General features: G+C 39.3%; 2 protein-coding genes across 2 annotated transcripts; both read left to right on the top strand.

The window, feature by feature from the left end:
* The first annotated feature begins 9788 nt into the window (after window positions 1-9788).
* On the top strand, window positions 9789-12797 carry LOC115055813 (homeobox protein Hox-D11b-like). The gene is made up of 3 exons (XM_029521840.1): window positions 9789-10434; window positions 11472-11613; window positions 12704-12797. Exons 1-3 carry the CDS (start codon window positions 9789-9791, stop codon window positions 12795-12797), a joined length of 882 nt encoding a protein of 293 aa, XP_029377700.1.
* Window positions 12798-17531: 4734 nt separating this feature from the next.
* On the top strand, window positions 17532-19892 carry LOC115055486 (homeobox protein Hox-D9b-like). The gene is made up of 2 exons (XM_029521333.1): window positions 17532-18216; window positions 19648-19892. Exons 1-2 carry the CDS (start codon window positions 17532-17534, stop codon window positions 19890-19892), a joined length of 930 nt encoding a protein of 309 aa, XP_029377193.1.
* Window positions 19893-20295: the final 403 nt, after the last annotated feature.

Here is a 20295-nt window from a genome sequence, read left to right as displayed (position 1 = left end):
GTCTTTGCGTATCTTCTTACTTTGGTTACTATAATTTTAAAACAGTAGTTCCATTCAGCGAATAGATCAACAAGCTTAACACAATACACTCACTTTTTCCTTTTTATTATCATTATGGCAAATTCAACTGTGCAACCAAATTACGCATCTTACTTTCCTTATATTTTTCTCGCATCACATAGCATAGTTGGATTCCTGTAAATATTTTTGCATTCTATTTTATGTTGTACAGTGAGGGTTTTTATGAAAACTTACTGTAAAAATATAATTTTCCAGTTTTGGATGAATAAAATACCTATTTATGTATCTATCTTTCTATCTAAAGGAACGTTCATCTGTTAAAATTACTGAATGACCAGAATGTATAAATATGATACATGTGCTAAAATTATTATATAATATATATTATATAGTAATAAATAAGACAGAAGAGTTAGATATCGTGAATATACTACATATCCAATGGTTAAATTGTAAAATATTTTCAAAAACAGTTATTCAGAGTAGCCCACTAAACATGATATTAAAATATACAACACAACAATACAAATGCAATACAAATAGAAAAATAATATCAAATGACAAGTGTAAAAATGTAAATGAAGTAAGATCGAAGACAAGGACATCCGATTACAACAGCAGAATGCCTGAAGACCTGAGATCCATGCAGTTTGCATTTTAAAATTAACCCCTAGATGTCGCAATTTCATTATTATCATGTGGTCGTTCATTTTTTCGTGCTCCGCTCAGTGTAAGCCGATGTGTCAAATGAACATTCATTCAAATTCTACCGCTTATCTTCGTGTGAGCCCAGATCAATAGACAGGTCCAGTGCATCGCAGGGCCAACACGCAGAGGCAGAGACCAAACACCACTCACGGAAAATTTGGAGCCACCGAGTGACCGGAGGAAACTAACGCGTAAACTGCAGAGAAAGCAGAGACACCCGGGAACCGAACCAACGACCTTTTTGTTGTGGGGCAACAGCGTTAACCATTATGCCGCCCAAGCACAGAACTGGGTTTATAATTTTATTAAGTTGTCAGTAAACTGTCACACTGATGTAGTTAAACAGTTCAGTACATGCATCTCAAGGGAATGCTGACACACATTGCATTTAGATTACATTTAACCTCATTCATAATATACGTTAATACAACGTCTTGTAAAAAATATTTTGAATTAGAAGTTTTTCCTTTCAGGGTGAAGTTTCTTACTATATTAACAGGTGAGGCAGCCCTGTACCTCAAACATACATATTGAGTTTAATTCTTTCATATCCTCATCAAATTGTTTATTCCAACAACAAATAAATATGCAAAATATCACAAAATTGCATAATAACAAAGTCGGGCCCGGTTCAGCTTCTAAAACTCACAAGTGTTAACTCATTATTGAGCATGTAAGATTGTGGCATCTTTCTAATAATCAGCAGCATGTTCTTCAGTCCCGTCAGAGCTGTTTCAGATTAAGCTGCCGTGTGCAGAGATCTGGCCTTCAGTTTTAATGCTTACAGCTTCCTCTGGAGTCTGAAGAATTATGGGCCTAATAAAACTCTCTCTCCCTCTCTCCCTCTCTCTCTCGTCTGCCTCTACCCTCTTTCTGCCCGACACACACACATACATTCGCATACACAATATGTTGATGTATATTATGATGAGTAATCCCGATGCTGATGTTATTTCCGATTCATTAACCCGTAATAAATTAAACACTGAATGGAAATGAACATCGGGGACCTTTCCCACTCCCTCTTACCCCACTTACACAGAGTACATACACAAGCGTTGTAGCGTGGGTGCGGTGGGGCAAATGGATGGTTGCAAAGCCACAGGACACCGACCAGTAATCACATCATGTCGGCTATCAGAAAAAATTAAATACAATAAAATAAAGGAGGCCAATTATTGGATTATTCTTCTAAAATGTCTGTCCATTAAATTAAAAAATTAAATATACTATCGGTGGGTGATTTTCAAATTCAGAAGCGACGAGACCATTTCGAGATTACGCTCTTTTTGTATTTAATGGTTCACAAATTTTCATTTTCTCTCATATTTGCCGTTAAGCACCCTTCATCAGCCCGGTGTGTCCAAACACAAGGCCGGCTACACGTCGGCTCTGCAGTAGCTTTTGTTCCGCAGTGTGTCAAAGTTCAATTTCAAACAGCGCATCAGAAAAATAAGGCGATAAAACGCAAACACGTAGAATTAACACAGTAACCTTCTCCGACATATCTGTTCGTTTTAATAAATATATTTAACAACAAATAGATGATTCAATCTGGGTCTCTTGTTTGTTTGGAGCGCAGCTTTACTTCAGGTTAACGTGTTTATTGAGTTGATTAAATTCGTTGGAAGACTGTGGAGCCGCAGCAGTTAGACGTCAGTCTGGTCGTTGTCTCATCAGGTTCCTCACAGGCCGCAGTGAGAGTGAAAGGCCACATGTCACCATTTGCTGTCTGGACCTTTGAAGACGGGACACGGTCCAAAGACGCTTAAGGTCTTTTTTGGGGAAGAAGGGGTGCCATTTATTGGACTTGACAGTCAGTCTGTGTCTGTCATAAAACGGGGCTCCTGCTTTGGGACAGATGTCCAGGTGGACTCAGAGACTGTGAATGAGGTCTGGACATATTGCTGCTCGGCCTTACAGTAACAAAAAGGTAATTCTCCATAACAGCCCTGTTTGTTTCCTCACTCCGTCATTCACACCCGCTGCTATTTCTCTCTCACGTCTTTGTGTTGTGTTCTTCCTTTGATGGCTGTGTTTGCTGGTGTTTGTCTCCATCCCAGCGCTTCGGGCGCTCTCTCTAAATACTCATCTTCACTCTTTCATTCGCCTTCAGCAGATCATCGCTATAGGCAGAGGATTTCCACTAAACCCTGGAATGCATTAAATTCTACCTTTGGCATAAAAAATACAAAGTTGCTGAAAACGATTTTGATTCGTTAATTTTACATGAAAAAAAAATATCATTCTAATAATAATTACACAGCTATATGACATAGTAGTACTAAATAACGTGACAGCAAAAAACAAATCAGCTAAAAGAAAAAAAGAAGAAAGCTCTCAGAAGTTTGGGTTAGGGTTAGGGTTAGGGTTAGGGTTTCTTTATTTAAGAATGTTTAACACGTGGAAATTTAATGGTTATTTAAAAGTTAAAGATGTGAAAGAAGATACTTTGGATTAATCTAATACTGAATAGTTGATGATTTGATTGGAATAATGAAAGGAGTTGATTTTTAGCTTCCAATAATGTGAATGTTGGTTTCACTTGTACCTCTAAAAATATAAATGGATAAATGTGTTTATGTATATGCACAACCAGTGTTGATAAGAATAATTATGATAATACTAAAAATAATGATGATGCTCATATTTTAGTAATAGACTGAATAAGAGAAAAAGGAATTGTGGTCATTTTTAAAGGTGCATGTGTTATTTATTCACAAACATTTAAAATAACACAAAGACAGAATTTATGGTCTAAATCCGCCCATTTATCGGGCTAGATCAAATATTCAACGAGTCCAACAATGCATGGTTTACCTCGTGACATGGCCTTTATTCGTTCTTCATGGTATTCTCTGGAAGCCTGCCGAAAACAAGCAAAAAATTAGCTAAAACACAAAAACATTTGACTATATTGTCCCATGCTGTGTTTCCTTTAACTTTGTTGGTATATTCATTTGGAACACAACAAGTTATCATGTGCTGTCCAGCACTAGCAGAGCTCAGGCTGACTGCAAAGGCAGCCCTCGTCCTCATCACGGTTTCCTGGGATGAGCAGCAGTGATGAGCTCCAGTGTGGAGACCAGAGACAGGGCAGCTGTTGAAGTAGATGCCTTTGACATTAGCACAGTACGTGTTTCCTTCAGTTTCCCTTGTGCTTCTTTTAATCAGACAAGAGTATTTGCATGTAATAAATGGGAAAGTCCCCGCATACCACTAAGATCTTTATAGGGCAGGAAGATCGTAACCTCTCTTTCCTGAGGGCTTGCTGGTGTAGCTCATGAAGGATCTGTCTATGATATGTAATGCCCTAAAAGTCCACAAGTCACCTGAAGGTTAGTGCTAGAAGTCTGAAATATTACACAGAAAAGTTCACTCTCACTAGATTGCTGTGGGCTGCACTGTGATCACAGTCTAAAGAAACGGTGACTGCTCATTTCTGGTTTGACTGTATCTGTGGGGCCTGTGCAGTTCAAGTCTGCAAATGACTGACTGATCTTCATAGCTTCAGCACTGACTAGTTGGATGTCTTGTGACTGAGTTGGGCTTTTCCCATTGGCTGCTGATCTTTCAAAATAAACTAGCAAACAATTTCTATTGGGTGGTGTTTATCTGCAGCGTTTTCTGGCATGATTCACTTACAGCCTTGATAGATTTAGGGATTTTTTAAGACACATATACAGTCAAAGCTAAATCTAGAGCATTTATGGAGAACCTTGGCTACTCAGAAGAAAATCATCAGTAGTTAGGGAGAGACAGACTAAGAGAGTGATCATTTTAGAGGTACGTTATTTTACAATTTCGTAAGATGATGTCCTGGTTATAAAATCAGGATTTTAGCAGTGCAGAGCAGCAGCTTGGAGATGACCTGGAACAGTTGACTGTCAAATAAATTGGACATTGATCCAATGGCCAAAAAGTGAAGTAAATGCAGAGGAGCCCAAAAACTGCATTCTGTCTAATGACAACAGGGCTGGACTCCAGCTGTTGCAAACAGAAGTTAGGTGGAACTGAAGTCAATGGAAAAATGGACCTGCTGGCTCAGTAAAAATTTTCCTTTAGAGTTTATGGTCTCAGTCTCTAGTTTTTTCTTCAAAACAACCTGATACTCATTTCTAAACGATGTTCCCATTTTGAGGAAAATAGACCATAAAGACGGGTATTCATGAGGGCGTGGCTACTGTATGCCAGACCAAAAACAGGGACAGAGCAGGTCAGAGCCACCCTCACTGCTCCTCAGCTTCACCTTCATCCTCTTTTTTTTTTTTTAAACAACAAAACACAAAACAGGATGGCCCAAATTACAAACTCCGGCTTCCACAAACCACCGGGTGACCTCATGCAGGGTTGCCACTTGCTTGAAAGTTGCCATGTTGTCTTAATTACATGCACTTCAGTTACTATTTGAAACTCGTTTCATCATCTGTAGCATGTGCACATGCGACATAATAGAATGTGAATGAGAACAGCTTTTATTGGGAAATGGGCTATATTAAAATATGGGAATGGGAGCAGAGACGGTTGGAGAAGCAAACGAATGATCCCCTGTGTAGTATTAGACACTGTCCATTCAAGTTGTCTCCTAAATGCTGCATTTAAATATCTGAATTGGTGTAGACTATTTTAAAAAGGCCATATTTGGTGCAAGTTCACCGCTCATGTGTCTCAGTCAGGGTGACCAGTTATGGAGAAGTAAAGTTCAACAGCACCATCAGGCACTACTGGTGGTGAAAGGCTTTAGCATAAATTGCAATAAGCTGACACCCCAAACATCTGCATATACCAACCAACACAGTCATAATTTCATTGTTGGCATCTGCGTTTGCCCAAACATTTCCTGTTACAAAAGCCTATTAGTTGACGGGGACATTGGTTTTGGAAATGATCTAGCAGTCATGAAAAACTAACTACAAAAATACATACAGCCGCACATATGTAACTATACATGCTGTCAATGTGCACAATATTTCATGACAGTAGCTTGTAGTCCTGCAACACTACATCAGTGAGGCAGTGATTTACATCCCCAACACATTTACGGTCGCTAATGAAATATGTTGACAGGTTACACGAGGAGGAGGGGAAAGAGAGAATTCAGCTCCTCACCTCCACAAAGCCTTTTGTCACATTATAATTAATACAGAGCATTTACAAAGTAGTCAGCCTCCTTCACCTTTTTCACATTTTGTTATTTTCCACTCTCAAAAGCCCATAAAGGAAAAAAATGCTGAAATATCACATTGGCACAAGTATTCAGACCCTTTAGTTAAAGTACCTTTGGCAGCGATTACAGCTTTGAGAGTTCATGGCTATGACGCATCCAGAATTTATGCAATTCCCTGCAGATCCTCACCAGCTCTGTCAGGTTCTTGGTGATCTCTTACAGGCTCCTGTTCAGTGATTACTCGACCAGTTCTACAGAGGTCTGGTTGTTCCAGACTTCTTCCATCTAAAAATTATGAAGGCCAATGTGGATATTTCAGCGGTGCAGAAATATTTTTGCAGCCTTCCACGTGAACACAATCCTGTCTGAAGTCAGCAGGTAGCTCTCAAATTCCATGGTTTGGTTTATGTATTTTCATCTGCAAAACTTTAAAATGCATAGGGCTGTCCCTTTCTGAAATCATAACCAACTTACCACAAAAGGACTCCCAACAAAGATGTAGAATCATCTCAGAGGTGATCAAGAGGCAGCCACCTCAGCTAAATTTGAAGTGTCATCACAAAGGGTCTGGATATTCATGTCAGTGTGATATTTAAGTTGCTCAGTTTTTTAATGGATCTGAAAAATATTCCAAAATCCCTTTTTTTTTTATTTTGGAAATTGTAATGTATTTAGTACTGAGTGTGTAATAACCCGAAGAGAATGGTGGTCCTTCAGCAAAGGAGCCTGATGGCTGACAGCTCTAAGGCGATATGAAGCACAAGTACACTTGCATTCTGGGAGGCCTGTGTTCCAACGGGTCTATTACAATGAGCTCTTTAAGATCTGACGGTGTCTGACCACTTTGCAGGATTCCTTTGGGTTTAAAAGATTTTACATTTATTTTCTATACATCACAAATAAGAAGGAATTGCAATAGGAGTTATATAACATCCTGGTCAAAGATGAATATGAGATTCCTAATGATAGTGCTGAAGGGCAGGACAATAAGATATAGAATAATTATGCCATTAAATAATGTGCTTGTGGCTATAATGTGTTGTCCAGGCTCTTATGTCTTTCAGGAAACCAATTGTCTGCTGTATTTCTTTTCACTGTAGTGGATTAGTTTTGTTTGTTTTTTTCAAACACAACCTGACATAACCCTCTGCATATTAAAAACAAGGCTGCACATGGTACCTCAAGGCTTAAATGCTGAGGAAGAGACAGCAGTTGCCTTCTGAAACAGTATATTTATTTGAGGCCATCATGGGTTTTCTGGGATGAATCGCGGGGATATGCTCAAGTGATAAGTGTATGCCATGTTCAATAAGATAATAGAATCAGAACCAGAAGGGGTTTTTGAAATGCGTTAAAGTAGATTGCCTATCCATCAGGACAGCACATGTTTCATCTAGCTGTGAAACAGTGTTTTGATCTGGCATAAAAATTTTCATGTAATAAATAGGAAAATCCCCATAGATTACTAAAATATTTATAGCTCTCGAGGCCTAAGAGGTTTCTAATGTAGTTCATCTAAAATTAGTGCTAAATGCTGAGCAGAAAAGTTCATATCCTTGCTTTGATTTATGCTGCAGTGCGCTTACACCCTTATTTATGAGACATGACCACAAACAACAACACTATACAGAGAGGAGTCAGTTTTAATTTTATCAGTTATACTTATACTATATACTGCCATGACACACCAGCATTTGTTACAGATGCAATGCTGCCATAGATATATAGCTAGATAGATAGATGTGATGTATTTGTCATGGCATTGGTTTGTATCCAGTAACAGAATATCACGAATGGCAATTGAAGTCATGATTTATGTCCCTAGCACATTTACAGCATGTGTTGAAATATGTTCACAGGCTATACAAAGTAGAAAGGAAAGAGAGTCCAGCTCCTCACAACACAAAGCCTTTTGTCATGTTATGATTAATATGCAGTTCATTTATTTATTTTGACTTCAGTTAGGAGTCCAGTTTTCTGCTTTTGTTTAAAGGCTTGTGGGTTTGTGTGATATTGAAAGCTATTGCACCATTTGGATTCGCTCGTTAGATGGTCCTGGGTTCTTTCGATCCTTCTTTTATGTGGTAGGTTGTGAGAACATATTATATATTATGACCTTCAATATGGTGAGTGTGTATCTGCGTGTGTGTGTACTTGCGCACATGTTAAAACACTTTAATCCGCTTCAAAGAGGCATTTCTTTTCTGTTGCATTTCTGTCACAGCCGCCACACTCGCATTCAATCAGCAGTGTACATGAGCCAATCAAATGGTGCATCAGACTTGAACACATCATAGGGTCTATTGGGAACATCAAAAAGACAACATAGAGTGTCTTTGACCTTCCCATCAGGACAGCACACAGATGTGTGTCTGTTAAATATCCTTGTAATGAATTAAGGAAATGGCTTCCGGAGTGACACATATTCATAGACAGTAATTGGGAACTTCCCCTTCGAGCGTAGAGCTGTTATATAGGCCACAGTACCTCATTAAGACAGAAGGCAATGTACCACTACCTCTGATCAATAACTTATCTGTTACCTGCACTGGATGTTCTACTGCTGCAACAGTTCTTCCAGAACTACTTTAAATCGGTATTTATTTATGAAGAGTGATGGGCCCCAGTTATGGGGAAATTTATCTGTTCCTACACCAGCTCCTGCTGGGTAGCTGCAGCTACCACTGTTGCTATACGGCTGTTATTATTGATTATGTTATTAACTGTATTTTTTGGATACATTTGAAAACATTTATGTATGCACTTTTACCCTGATACATTTTTATTTAAGCTGCTGCCCAGAAGGTTGTGAGAACATATAATATATTATAGCCATTCTGTTGGGGAACAATATTTCAAGACAATAGGAAGCAAAACAGATGCCAAGCAGCTTTCATTCTTCCAATTGATCTCAGTTGCTGATGCTGATATGTTTCCCTTGAAGTGGACTCAGCTTTTACATATAAGTCAAAAAGGACAATCACAGAGGATCAGAACGTTTTAAAACGTTCTTACCACGTACATTTAGTGCTGCAAAGCCTCTCTGATAAATGCCCAGTCTTTAAAGCATTTCCTTTTTCTGCTTCTTTCTGCTTCTTGTTTGTGTGTCTTTCTTTCCAACAAGCCACCTCTGAAACTGGCTTTGAACATCCAGGCGTGATTATATGAGATGAAAATGTCCAAGATATCCCACGACGGGCACACATCCGCATTCATCCCTCTTCATGCAAGAGAAATGTCCATTTGCTAAAAACCAAAAAAATTACGCTTACATGCTACATGCTACATAAGTCTTTTTGTTTTTCCCTCCAAGATTCAAATTGTGATGTTAACTTCAGAAAATGTATTCATATTTTATTGGGCATACCATAAAGGATTAACTGTAGCACTAACTGTAGGTTGTGCTTGGTTGTGTGTGTGTGTGTGTGAGAGAGAGTGTGTTTGTGTGTGTGTATCCGGGGCTGGCCAGGCTTGGATTTGACATGGCCTGACTACAAAACCATGCAGCCCAGCCTTTAGGTTGAAGTGTACTCAGCAGATCCAGTTTGGGCAGGCACATGCTCAAAGACAATGTTTTTCTAACTACCGACCCACTTTTCAGGGAGGTTTGCAGAAACCTGGAGTTGGGCTTTGTGTTTATATCCCGTATCTATTGCTTCAACTTTCAGAGCTCGTGCCATGATGTAGAGCTCAGTTTACATGAAGTTTATATTGATTGTTACATAGGGGAACGATTTATTTGCTGTCCCTGGTGTGGACACAGAGGGAGAGTTAAATATAAATTATTTTTTTTTCAAAGCACAGCGTGGGAAAATTGCAAAAAAAAAACAACAACAACAACAACAACAAAAAACAAACAAACAAACAAAAAAAAAAACTGTCGCCATCCTCCATGTATTTACCAAGCTGCACATACACGTCAAAGCCTGACTTTGGCTCCATCACTCCAGCCTTTTTAACGGAGAGCGGCTCCGCTCCGGGGAGAGGACTGTCGGAGTACCGGGGCCACTGCTGCCACGACCCGCTCCAGCAGTATCCTCCTCCGGGTAAATGGACCTTCTACCAGACGGCCCGCCCCATCACCTCCTGGGAAGCTGTTTACCCCGAGTTCCAGGGCTTACCTTCCCCCTCAGAAAGCATTCTCAGCGGCGGCAAAGACTACTTTCCGTACGGAGGGGACGCCTACGGTGCGTCCGATCACCGCTTTCACTCGCAAGCTTTCGGCGGAGACCCGCGGAGTTTCCCCGGTAGATACGCGGCGTGCGACGCGGACTCACGTCACGTTTTCCCGGCGGGACGGAGCAGGATCCTCCCGCCGGGCTTCGACCGCTTCTTCGAATACGCCGGAGACGCAGAGAGTCCAAGAGCCGGGGCCACCGCCGAGGACCAGCGGGAGAGAGAGACGGGCCGAACCGGCTGGGTCAGCGGACAGAGCAGCGACGTGAGGGCGGGGTCAGCGTCACCTTTGGCCGGGAAGGAGGACGAGGAGGATGCGCCGTCATCCAGCGGCAGCGGAGGAGACAGCGGGCAGGAGCAGAGTGAGTGTATAAATGGTTTTAATTCTTAGAGGAACCACACAGAGCTTTAGCAAAAATGAACTATGTGGAGCCAACAGATTCCTTAGACTAGATCTGATTTGAGATCATTCAATAAGCATATTATCATCCGTCGCTTTAGTCGTTTGGTCGAATTATTCTCAGTGTTGTGAAATAGGCCTAAACTCTAGGCGGCACTTCGGTGTCCAAAAAAACATTTTACCTGCCATGAATATCAAAATAGAAGTTCTCTACATGAAATATAGTCAAAAGCCTGAAAATCAACCCACTTTTGATAGCCAAAGGTTGATTTTTGCAGACTGTAAAACGATTTTTCTTTTTTTTTATTATTATTATTATTATTCCCCAAAATATACAGGATGCAGGATGCTGGAATAAATATTGGCCTGCAACCTAGCCATAAAAAATAGCCAAGCAAAATAAATAAATAAGATATTTAAATTCATATATCCCTATTGGATATTTTCTCCCAGTTGGTTAGATTGCAATTTTATCTGCTGAAATAAAAAAGAAACACAGCCACAGGCTACGAAAAATACATTCCAGGTGTGATAAGCCTGGCTTCCCCCAATTTTATGGGATGCAAATCTACAGATAGGCTACATGGAAAATAACCAAACTGAACATGTTTTACAGACAGCCTCAATAAAACCAGCCTCACTATGCAGATGTACGACATGAAGGTCTCACCTTCTTGAACTCCCCAGTTTTGATTTAGACCTTGACATTCACCTTAGATTAAAAGTTTAAATTGAACCAGATCCATTTTAAGTAAGTCAGATTTACATGGGTTTTATTTTTGTGTGTCAGTTTAATTTCTGTTGGACCTTTTCGGCCTGCACTCTGACCCCTGCTCCAAAAAACTGGAAATTACCCCAGACTTATTTCACTGCATTAACTTTTTGAATCTATTTTCTGGTCTTTTTATGTCACATTCTTTTAGCATTACATATGTCAAGATGCTGTTCTCTTCAACTTCATCTTCGTCCGTTTTTTTTTTTTTTATCTCCTTTCTATAGCAGAACCTTCTCTGAAGAGGAAGAAGCGCTGTCCTTACACCAAGCAGCAGATCAGAGAGCTGGAGAGAGAGTTTCTATTCAACATTTACATCAACAAAGACAGACGCATGCAACTGTCCCGCCTGCTGCTCCTGACAGACCGGTGTGTGCTTACCATAATGTTTTCTCATTTAAGAATTTTTCAAGGAAAACATATTTGCTTGATTGTAAAAACGGCTACGCCTGGATACAAGTTCAGACTGACACACAGAAATGGGAATAGCGTAAAATACAAGCTGCTGACAAGGACACTGCAACACATCTAACCTCACGTCAGTTATGGCATGATTAGGGTGAACTCGGTATTGTGTAATGTTGAGCCCCTAAGCCTCTGGCTGCACTAACAAACTTTTTGAATTCCATTCCTGTACAATGCAACTGTGAAGGCAATGGCAGAATGATTAGCATCAGTGCTATTTTTGGCTTTCGATTTTCTCTGTTTTACATGGCAGGAAGTTAGGGCTTTTAAATATGGATCAAACCTTTTTATTTGGCTTTGCTTTTTTAATTTTTCTGTATGTGAAGCAACGGCCAGCTCAGAGGTGGAAACCATTAGGACTGCAACAGTAGACAAATAATCGAACAGTTGAGAAATCATAGAAATTATAATAATATCAATGATCAAAAATAATAGAAACTCTAAATAATCAATCACTCATTTAGTCATATCTTAGACAAACATGCCACATGTGTGGTTTTAGCTCCTGTAATGTCTGTTTCTTCCAGCTTTTCTTCTGTTTTATATCATAGTGCGGTGAGTATTTCCAGGAGATTAATATATTAAACTGTAGAAAAAATATTTGCCCAATTTTTCTAAATTAATTATTAATTAAATCATTATAATAGAATTCAGAAAATTCATTTTCTTGATAAGAATTATGAAAAAAAAATTTTCATGTGAATTCAATACATGCAAATAATTAGTTACAGAGGTAGTCCCTTCACTTTTAACTTCAATTCTTTCTCGTCTTGTATGCATGTTTTTAGGGCTAACCAAAAAAAATTGTGACAAATATCATGACTATTGTGTCATGAAAAACAGCAGCATTACTGTATTTTTACATGCAATGGCGTTTATAGATATAGAGTTTTGTTTTGTTTTTTCATTGTTCCTCCGCAGGCTAATGTATTCAAATGAACTCTTTCCCACCCAGTGGAACAACATGTCCTTATTATGTACTTTGCTTTCACAGACAGGTGAAAATTTGGTTCCAGAACAGAAGGATGAAAGAGAAGAAGCTGAAAAGAGAGAGACTGCAGTACTACACACGATACCACCTGTTCTGATGGATGGATGGGGATGAAGGAAGTAAAAAACTGTCCCAACCTACCTGTGCCATGTCGCTGTCACAGCACTGTCTGTAGAACCAACATACCATCAGAAACAAATATTCTGTCTTGTGCCTGATTTCTTGATCTTTCACCCCCCACCCAAAAAAAAAAAAAAAATCATTTTGCCTTATTTAAATCCGACTTCCCCCCGAGGTCATGTGGCCCACTGTGAAGAAACTTCCTGCCTGAGGTCTTCGTGTTCCATAAACGCTAAGAAATATGAACATACGTTGTTCAAAAGCCTAAATAGAGACACATTGGATGCCTGTATTTTTATCTGTGGTCTCTGCTTGGACTTTACATTTCTGATAATGTCCATTGTTTTTTTGTGTTTACTTGCACTGCTGACAATCTAAAGGTGTCTGTACATAAGTAGAGTTGTGAGCTTCTAAAGCAAACGGTTTTCTATCTTTTTGTCTGTTCATGGAAATGTGTTTCTAACTGATGTCCATTAATAACTAATGACAATACAATTACCTCATAAAACCAAATGTAACTGGGCTCACAATGATAATCATTGAAAAATTTGAGATCATTTTTTATATTGGTATCCGCTACTTTTTCTGTGATGTGTGTACTCTGATATTGTCGTATCTTGATACATGAGCACTCCAAAAAATTAAACACATTAAAATGTTTGACAACCAGATGAGAGGGTGTTTCTTCAAGCAACCAACTTGTAACTTGTAATGTAATCCTTCAAGTTGTGAAATTTACAAACCAGTTTAGACACTTTCTCAAAATGTGTAGCACTAATGTTCTTTGGGAAATGAAGGTTTGCCGCAGAGCACACAGGGTGTCTGAGTCTGAGTGTTTTATGTCAGTCATATGACGACACAAATGTCATGTGTGATCATTTCTGAAACCAAACATTTATGCCTGCTCACATTTTAAATGCATGATGTCTGAATAGTAAACACCAGCCCACCAACTGAAGAGCAGGTGATTCTGCCCCAGGGTAAGGATAAAATTCGGCAGTAAAGAGAAGTATGGATGTGTCAAACTAAATTTAAAAAGAAAAAAAAAAAAAAAAAGCAGAAAATAGGTTTTGTCTCATCATCTCTCTTTTTCTCACTTTGGGGTCCCGACCCAGACTTTGAACAACACGGGACCAGACAACAGAAACACACAATGAGTCCAAGGCTGCTAATGAACCTTGAACCGCAAACCGGTCACAACACCCCACACCGTCACAACCACCATTTCCTCAGCCTAATGACTTTTATTGGGGCAATTCAGACAGTCTGCTGTCTCTCTTTTTCTTTGTCTCACACACTCACTGTCTGTGTGTGAGTGGGCTTGTGCGTGAGTGTGTATTTGTGTGCAAAGCAAAAAGAAAGACAGGAAGATGAAAGGAGAGATTGTGTTTCTGTTTGGAACTAAAGGCATTCAGCCTGATAGCCCACAATAAAACCTGAGTACAAACCTGTTCAAGACTGTTTTTTTAAGCAGCAGATATGTCTCAAACTGATTTATTTATAAATATTTTCATTATTGTGAACCATCGTGTTTGTTTGTTTTGGTTTTTTTTTTATTATTATTGAATTACTTTTTTGTCTGAAAGGACGATTGTGGTAGTTAGTACAGCAATAGATCTATTAGAATCTATTAGAAGATATATATATATATCATATATCATATATATAATGCCCTGCTAATTACAGAAGACACAGTTTGGATATTATAATAATATCTGTCAATATCAATGGCTGTATTAATGTAGCAGCTGTAGCAACAGCTATTTCATTAGAGGGACAGTGGTAGTAATGGAAGTACTGCAGTGTAGTGTTAACATTAACCAGAATGTATAAATGGTTCATAACACACTATAATCTAACTGTAAGCAAATGTAACCTCTGAACAAGTGTGTCAACAACTATAATGTGTGCACTCCTATAGGGGAAGGCTGCTGTGGATAATTAATAACACGAATAAAACTACAGCTGTAATAATATAAACAAAGTCTTCATGGAAAGATGATGTTATTGACAGATTATTTATTTAAACGAATTCTTCCTAATTTCTTTATAGCAGCTCATATTTACATTAGTAAATCAGAGGCAGCAGGCAGCAGAGAGGGAGTTGCAACTGTAGAACAAATAAAATCAACGGCAATGTAAAAGTAGAAGTGATGCCAATACCTAGTAACAACAATAAAGAGATGATACACATCATGTAATTCAATTAAAAAGACATATATACACACACGTCTATATAAATATGAAATCATGCATTAGTAAAGTAGTACAGGAAAGTAATGTTAAAATATTGTTATTTTCAGATTTTTTTATTTTATTTCATAAATGAATCTTTAAAACTTTTCAATGGCAATGAACCATGGCAAACTCTGCTATCAGCTTTCATTACATATCATAGGCTGTTATATAAATGTATATAGGAGCTTGCATAACCTTTACACAGCAAACATTTAAGATCCTTTAACAGCTTAATTCTCCTCCACTAGAGCAGCAAAAATGTCTTAAATGAGATTTCAGCTCAGTCTCTGCGTTGCTACACACTACTGGCCCGGATCCTTAAGGGTCCAGATAAATTCAGTAATAGGAACTGATTCATGAATTTTTTCATTTCAATTTAATCAGCTGCCAGAAATTATATCAACTTGACAATTTCTTAAATGAGAAGACATTAAAGTGTCTTACATGCTAATAGTATACTTCCAGAGGATGAGATTGTGTTAAATCCAATCTGTGATGTGAAGTCAGTTGTGATTTATGTGTTCAAATCTTTTTTTCATGTGAGAAATATCATGTGAGAAATACACCATTATATGTTTTAGAAATTAAAAAAAAAAAAAAGAAATCAGGCAGATTCTAAAAGGATTAAAAAAATCTGATTAGATTCAATGGTGTTGTCTATATAAATGCATTTAACAAATGCAAAAGAAATAATAATAATAACAATATTGATTCATATTTACAATTAGAGGGGAAGTGTGACTAAGTACAGCAGAATAAGTTATTCCGCATCAGCAGCAGCATGTACAGCAGTGCTTTATATGCAATATAAACAAATGTTTATATACAGAGAATTAACTGGAATATGGGAAACATGGAGTGCAAATATGTTATTACATGTGTGATAAATAACTGAGCAAAAACCCTAAGTATGTGGATCAGTCTGCAAAATGAAGGGAAACTTTAGAAAATACTTACAACTGGGTTGAAGAAAAAGGTTTAAACTTTTGCCGTGCTACTGAATTAGTCTATATTTACTGATTTATCTATATGACTGAAGAATATACTTTAAAAGTTTCAATTAAAAACTGAAATGGCAACGTAAGTTTATTTAAAAGCAGAAAATCCTTCGCTTAAGAGCAGCCTCTAAATTAAGTTTGATATCTGCCTGTATTATATAACTCGTGAAATAGAATCCTAACACGAACATGGAAATACTCTATTTCTACAATTATGCTGAAGTCCGACAGGCCAACTTCATGTCGAGCTGTTGGTGTCAATCCTTCGCATGGCGAAGTTTGGGAAGTTGCTGCCTGTTGCTACTCTTCAAAGCAGCAGATGGCGCTGGCAACGCACAGGAGACAGGGATCAAGGTCTAAGTTCGAGGTCTGGGACATTTTCTCTTTCTGAAGGAGCTCAGTTCATTTGTGTCTCCAGCCAATGTACGTTCACTTTCACGCACAGACACACGCAAAAAAAGTATGCGAAGACGAACGGTGTTTCACTTGGTATTTTGGCATGAAGTCAGATATAAGAACTTCTTTTAAATTTCAAAGATTTAAGAAGTCACATAAACGCAGAAACTTCAGTATGGTCAAATAACTCGAGTCTGCTGGAGCCAATAACCGATTAGACAAATAAAAACCAAGAAAGATAGAAAGGATTTCCCCAGTCCTATTACAAGAACAATTACTCCTCAGTATAAAAACGCGCGAGTTACCCAAATGTGGTAATCATGTTTCCTTCACCAGCATAAAATCTAATTAAAGGAAAGCATACAGAAGTAGCTGAGAAGAGAAATAGGCCATGGCAATAAGGAGGCAAGTCAGCAGCATAAAGGAAAAAATTACACGGCATTGCAATTTGCAGGGAGACCCAACAGAAAGTCTTTGCACACAAATCCACTGATGACAACTGACCTAGTGTGATTTTGGGCGCCAGTCCCAGGAGACCTATATGCAAAAAATAAATTAATTAATAAATTAAAAAAAGCTCACTTTGCGCCATTCATGGTGAGTCTGTTCAGTTCAGTCCTCTAAGGACTGAACCCTAAGGACAATAAAACTATTGTCTCTTATTAGAAATATTAGAAATAAAAGAATAAGTTATTCATTATCAAGCTCTGTCAGAAGGAACACACACACTTTAAACAGCCTTGTAAACAGCTTGCTCCCTTTTATCCAGCTTGTGAAACGGTGGTTCGAGTCCCAGTTTTAAAAACCTATATGCTACAACCTCGTCCTTCTGGCAGCAGACTACAAGGCCCATACTATCACATTTCTGAACACAAAAGAATGACTTGATTTATTTGCCATTCTGGGTAAATACAGTCTAACCATGTGGTCCACAGTTGAACCAATGGGCAGCCGAGGAGAAGGTAAGGGCTGGAAAAAAATTACTACCATTTTTGGGGAGGATGTAAGCCACTATACCAGCCCATCCAACGTTTTACAGTCGCACTTAAGTGTCTTTTTATTGAAATAATAAAATAAACATGTCGCTAACGAATTATTATTCCATGATGGGGCTCCAGACCGAGGAGCCGTACGGTGCACATTTCATCCCGGGAAGCTTGCAGGGTTCGACAGCCGGCTGCGCAAAGCCAGCCCGGGGAGCGGAGGAGGAGGGGACTCCCGGCTCACATATTCCGGATTTCTCACATTTTTCCAACAAACAAAGCAGCTTAAATGGCTTTTCTCCGTGGACAAACACCTCCACTTCCTCCCAGTCTTCTTCTCCGCAGCTGCAGTCCGCCCCCGGTGCCTCCATCCCCGGCCTTTTTCATCCACATCACCTCCTGAGTCACCACCATCCCTATTACGGCCCGCAGGCTCAGACACACGCCGACCACCTCGCATCCTCGGCCGCTCCGGAGAGCAGGTTCGTCCGCTGCTGGGAGGGGGCCACTCCCGCCCCGGAGACCGCTCTGCCTCAAGCCCCGGCCGGTTTCCCCGGGTGTCTCCCCCCAGCTCAGGGGGACCTCTCCGACCCCAGCCCGAGGTACGAGGCGGTGAAGCCGGAGAGCTCGCCACCGTCACACGGCAGTCCCGGGGACTCCAGCTTCGCCAGCCCGACAGAGGTGGTCTTGGAGCGGCTCGGCACAGTGGAGGAGCTGGGCAGAAAGCCGGAGCCCAAAGAGGAGGAGGAGGAGAGGAAGACACAGCAGCGGCTTGACCCGGGTAAAGACAGACCAAACTCAGGAATGTTATTAGTGTTAAAGTAGTGTCCGTACACAGGTGTGTGTGTCTGTGTGTGTGTGTGTGTGTGTGTGTATGTATGTGTGTGTGTGTGTGTGTGTGTGTGTGAAAGCGAGGGAGAATGTGGCCCAAGAAAGTAAGTAACTGTGTGCGACTTTTATAGCCCTATAAATGTCTTGTAAACGGTAAAATATAAAACTTTATTGTCCATTAAAATAATTAAGGAGCTATTGCTGTTATTTAGCAATTTGTCACTATGGGGAAAAACGCAGGTAGGCTGATATTGTATTTTTCTCTGATTGTATTCGTCCACCAAGTGAGGGGGCCTTTTTTTTATTTTGGGGGTGGAAAAATACGCAAAATGTTTAAAATAAGGATGCATAAACAGGTGAACTGTAACAAAAAAAATATATTTTGAAATAAATGGTCGAACATTGCTGAATTATATTCGTTGCACATTTTTAGTCTTAATGCTACACTTTTTTTTTTCCTTTTGATAATCGTTCATCAGATTACAATCTCCGCCTGGAAATCAGCACTTTTGGTTCATTGTTTAACAGGCTAAAAATCTTTGAACTTCTATTCCACTTTTGATGTCAGAAATTTGGATTAATACATTTAACATGACTTTTTTTTTTCCAAAATCTTAATGGGATTAATTTAAAAGGCCGACTTACTGGTAAATGCAGGCAACTTGAAAATCCACTTCATGAGTGATAAATAAATAATTCAAGAAGAATGCCCTGTATTGTAAGAAGACATGAGTGAATGGCTGCAAAAGCATATACTTGTTGCTGTATGTGTGACCACATTGCAATCTGTAGCTGCTTCATTTTTTTAAGTGGCCAATAAAACATTTCATATCAGCCAAAGGTTCAAATATCCCTCCCTCCCCAACTGCAGTTTAATAATTCTAAAAATGAGGCTCAGTTTGGCAGTTAATCAACGCTGCCTTAGATCAGGCAGCGATTTAGACTATTTTTATTGGTTATACAATGCTGTATTTATCACTGCTTCCTGTCCTTCCAGGCCATTTTCATCTTAAATGATCTATTAGCCACAAAAGAAACTGCTAACATAATTTAACACATTGTCACATTATGCTAAATTATTGAAATGAAGTAAGGGTGAAATGTCGTCATATACAACCTAGAGCTGAAACTCTGTGGATGTTTTATCTCTGCTCACAGAAACCATCGAGCACGGTCTTCGTAGGAGTGTGTTTTCTTTTTCTAATGAGCCAGAAGTTGCAAGCTCATAAAATCTGTTTCTGAGAATGTCTTTGAACTGTTTACAGCCTACAGACAGACACACACATGCATGGACGGACACACAGATACACACTAACCTGCAGAGAGCAAATATGGTAATGTGGTTAAAGTTAAACTTTACACCACTGTGTCTCTTCTGCAGAAAATCCATCAGCTAGTTGGATCCACGCCAAGTCAACTCGGAAAAAGAGGTGTCCCTACACCAAACACCAGACCTTGGAGCTGGAGAAGGAGTTTCTCTACAACATGTACCTGACCAGAGACCGGCGCCTGGAGGTAGCAGGACTCTTAAATCTGACAGAGAGACAAGTCAAAATCTGGTTCCAGAACAGACGGATGAAAATGAAGAAGCTGATGATCCGTGAGAGAAGGAGTATGAATGAATGATGGATTGAGAGGAGACGCTGGGGTTGTCTTTTTTTTTTTTTTTTTTTTTTTTTGGGGGGGTCGACGTTAGGTGAGGGAGTGGTGAGGATACAGCTTGTAAAAGATACGCAGTGCTCCGATGTTAACATCAACTGGCCTCATCAGTTGTTACTGAGCAGTGGATTGTGGGGCCAACATGGCCGCTTCGGAAAACTACAGAGGTGACACCGCAGGGAAGACCAAGATGCATTGTAACATAAAAAAAAAAAAAAAAAATCCTATCAGCCTCTTTTGACCTTTGACCTCACGTTGTAGAATTCTTCCATCTGCATGCTACAAAACGAAGACAGTTAACCTGTAACCTGGGATAGTTGTAAATAATACTCTGAGTAAAATGATTACATTTACACAGAGATCCATAAAT

This window comes from Echeneis naucrates, chromosome 15, assembly GCF_900963305.1.
Source record: "Echeneis naucrates chromosome 15, fEcheNa1.1, whole genome shotgun sequence".
NCBI classification, from domain to species: domain Eukaryota; kingdom Metazoa; phylum Chordata; class Actinopteri; order Carangiformes; family Echeneidae; genus Echeneis; species Echeneis naucrates.
This window is presented reverse-complemented; position numbering and strand designations above follow the sequence as displayed.

Excerpts from the sequence above, each read along its gene's own strand:
- LOC115055486 (XM_029521333.1), top strand. The coding sequence starts at position 17,532 with ATGTCGCTAACGAATTATTATTCCATGATGGGGCTCCAGACCGAGGAG. Across the intron at positions 18,217-19,647 it reads ACAGCAGCGGCTTGACCCGG|AAAATCCATCAGCTAGTTGG; the intron begins GTAAAGACAGAC and ends TCTCTTCTGCAG.
- LOC115055813 (XM_029521840.1), top strand. The coding sequence starts at position 9,789 with ATGTATTTACCAAGCTGCACATACACGTCAAAGCCTGACTTTGGCTCC. Across the intron at positions 10,435-11,471 it reads AGACAGCGGGCAGGAGCAGA|CAGAACCTTCTCTGAAGAGG; the intron begins GTGAGTGTATAA and ends TCCTTTCTATAG. Across the intron at positions 11,614-12,703 it reads CTGCTGCTCCTGACAGACCG|ACAGGTGAAAATTTGGTTCC; the intron begins GTGTGTGCTTAC and ends TTGCTTTCACAG.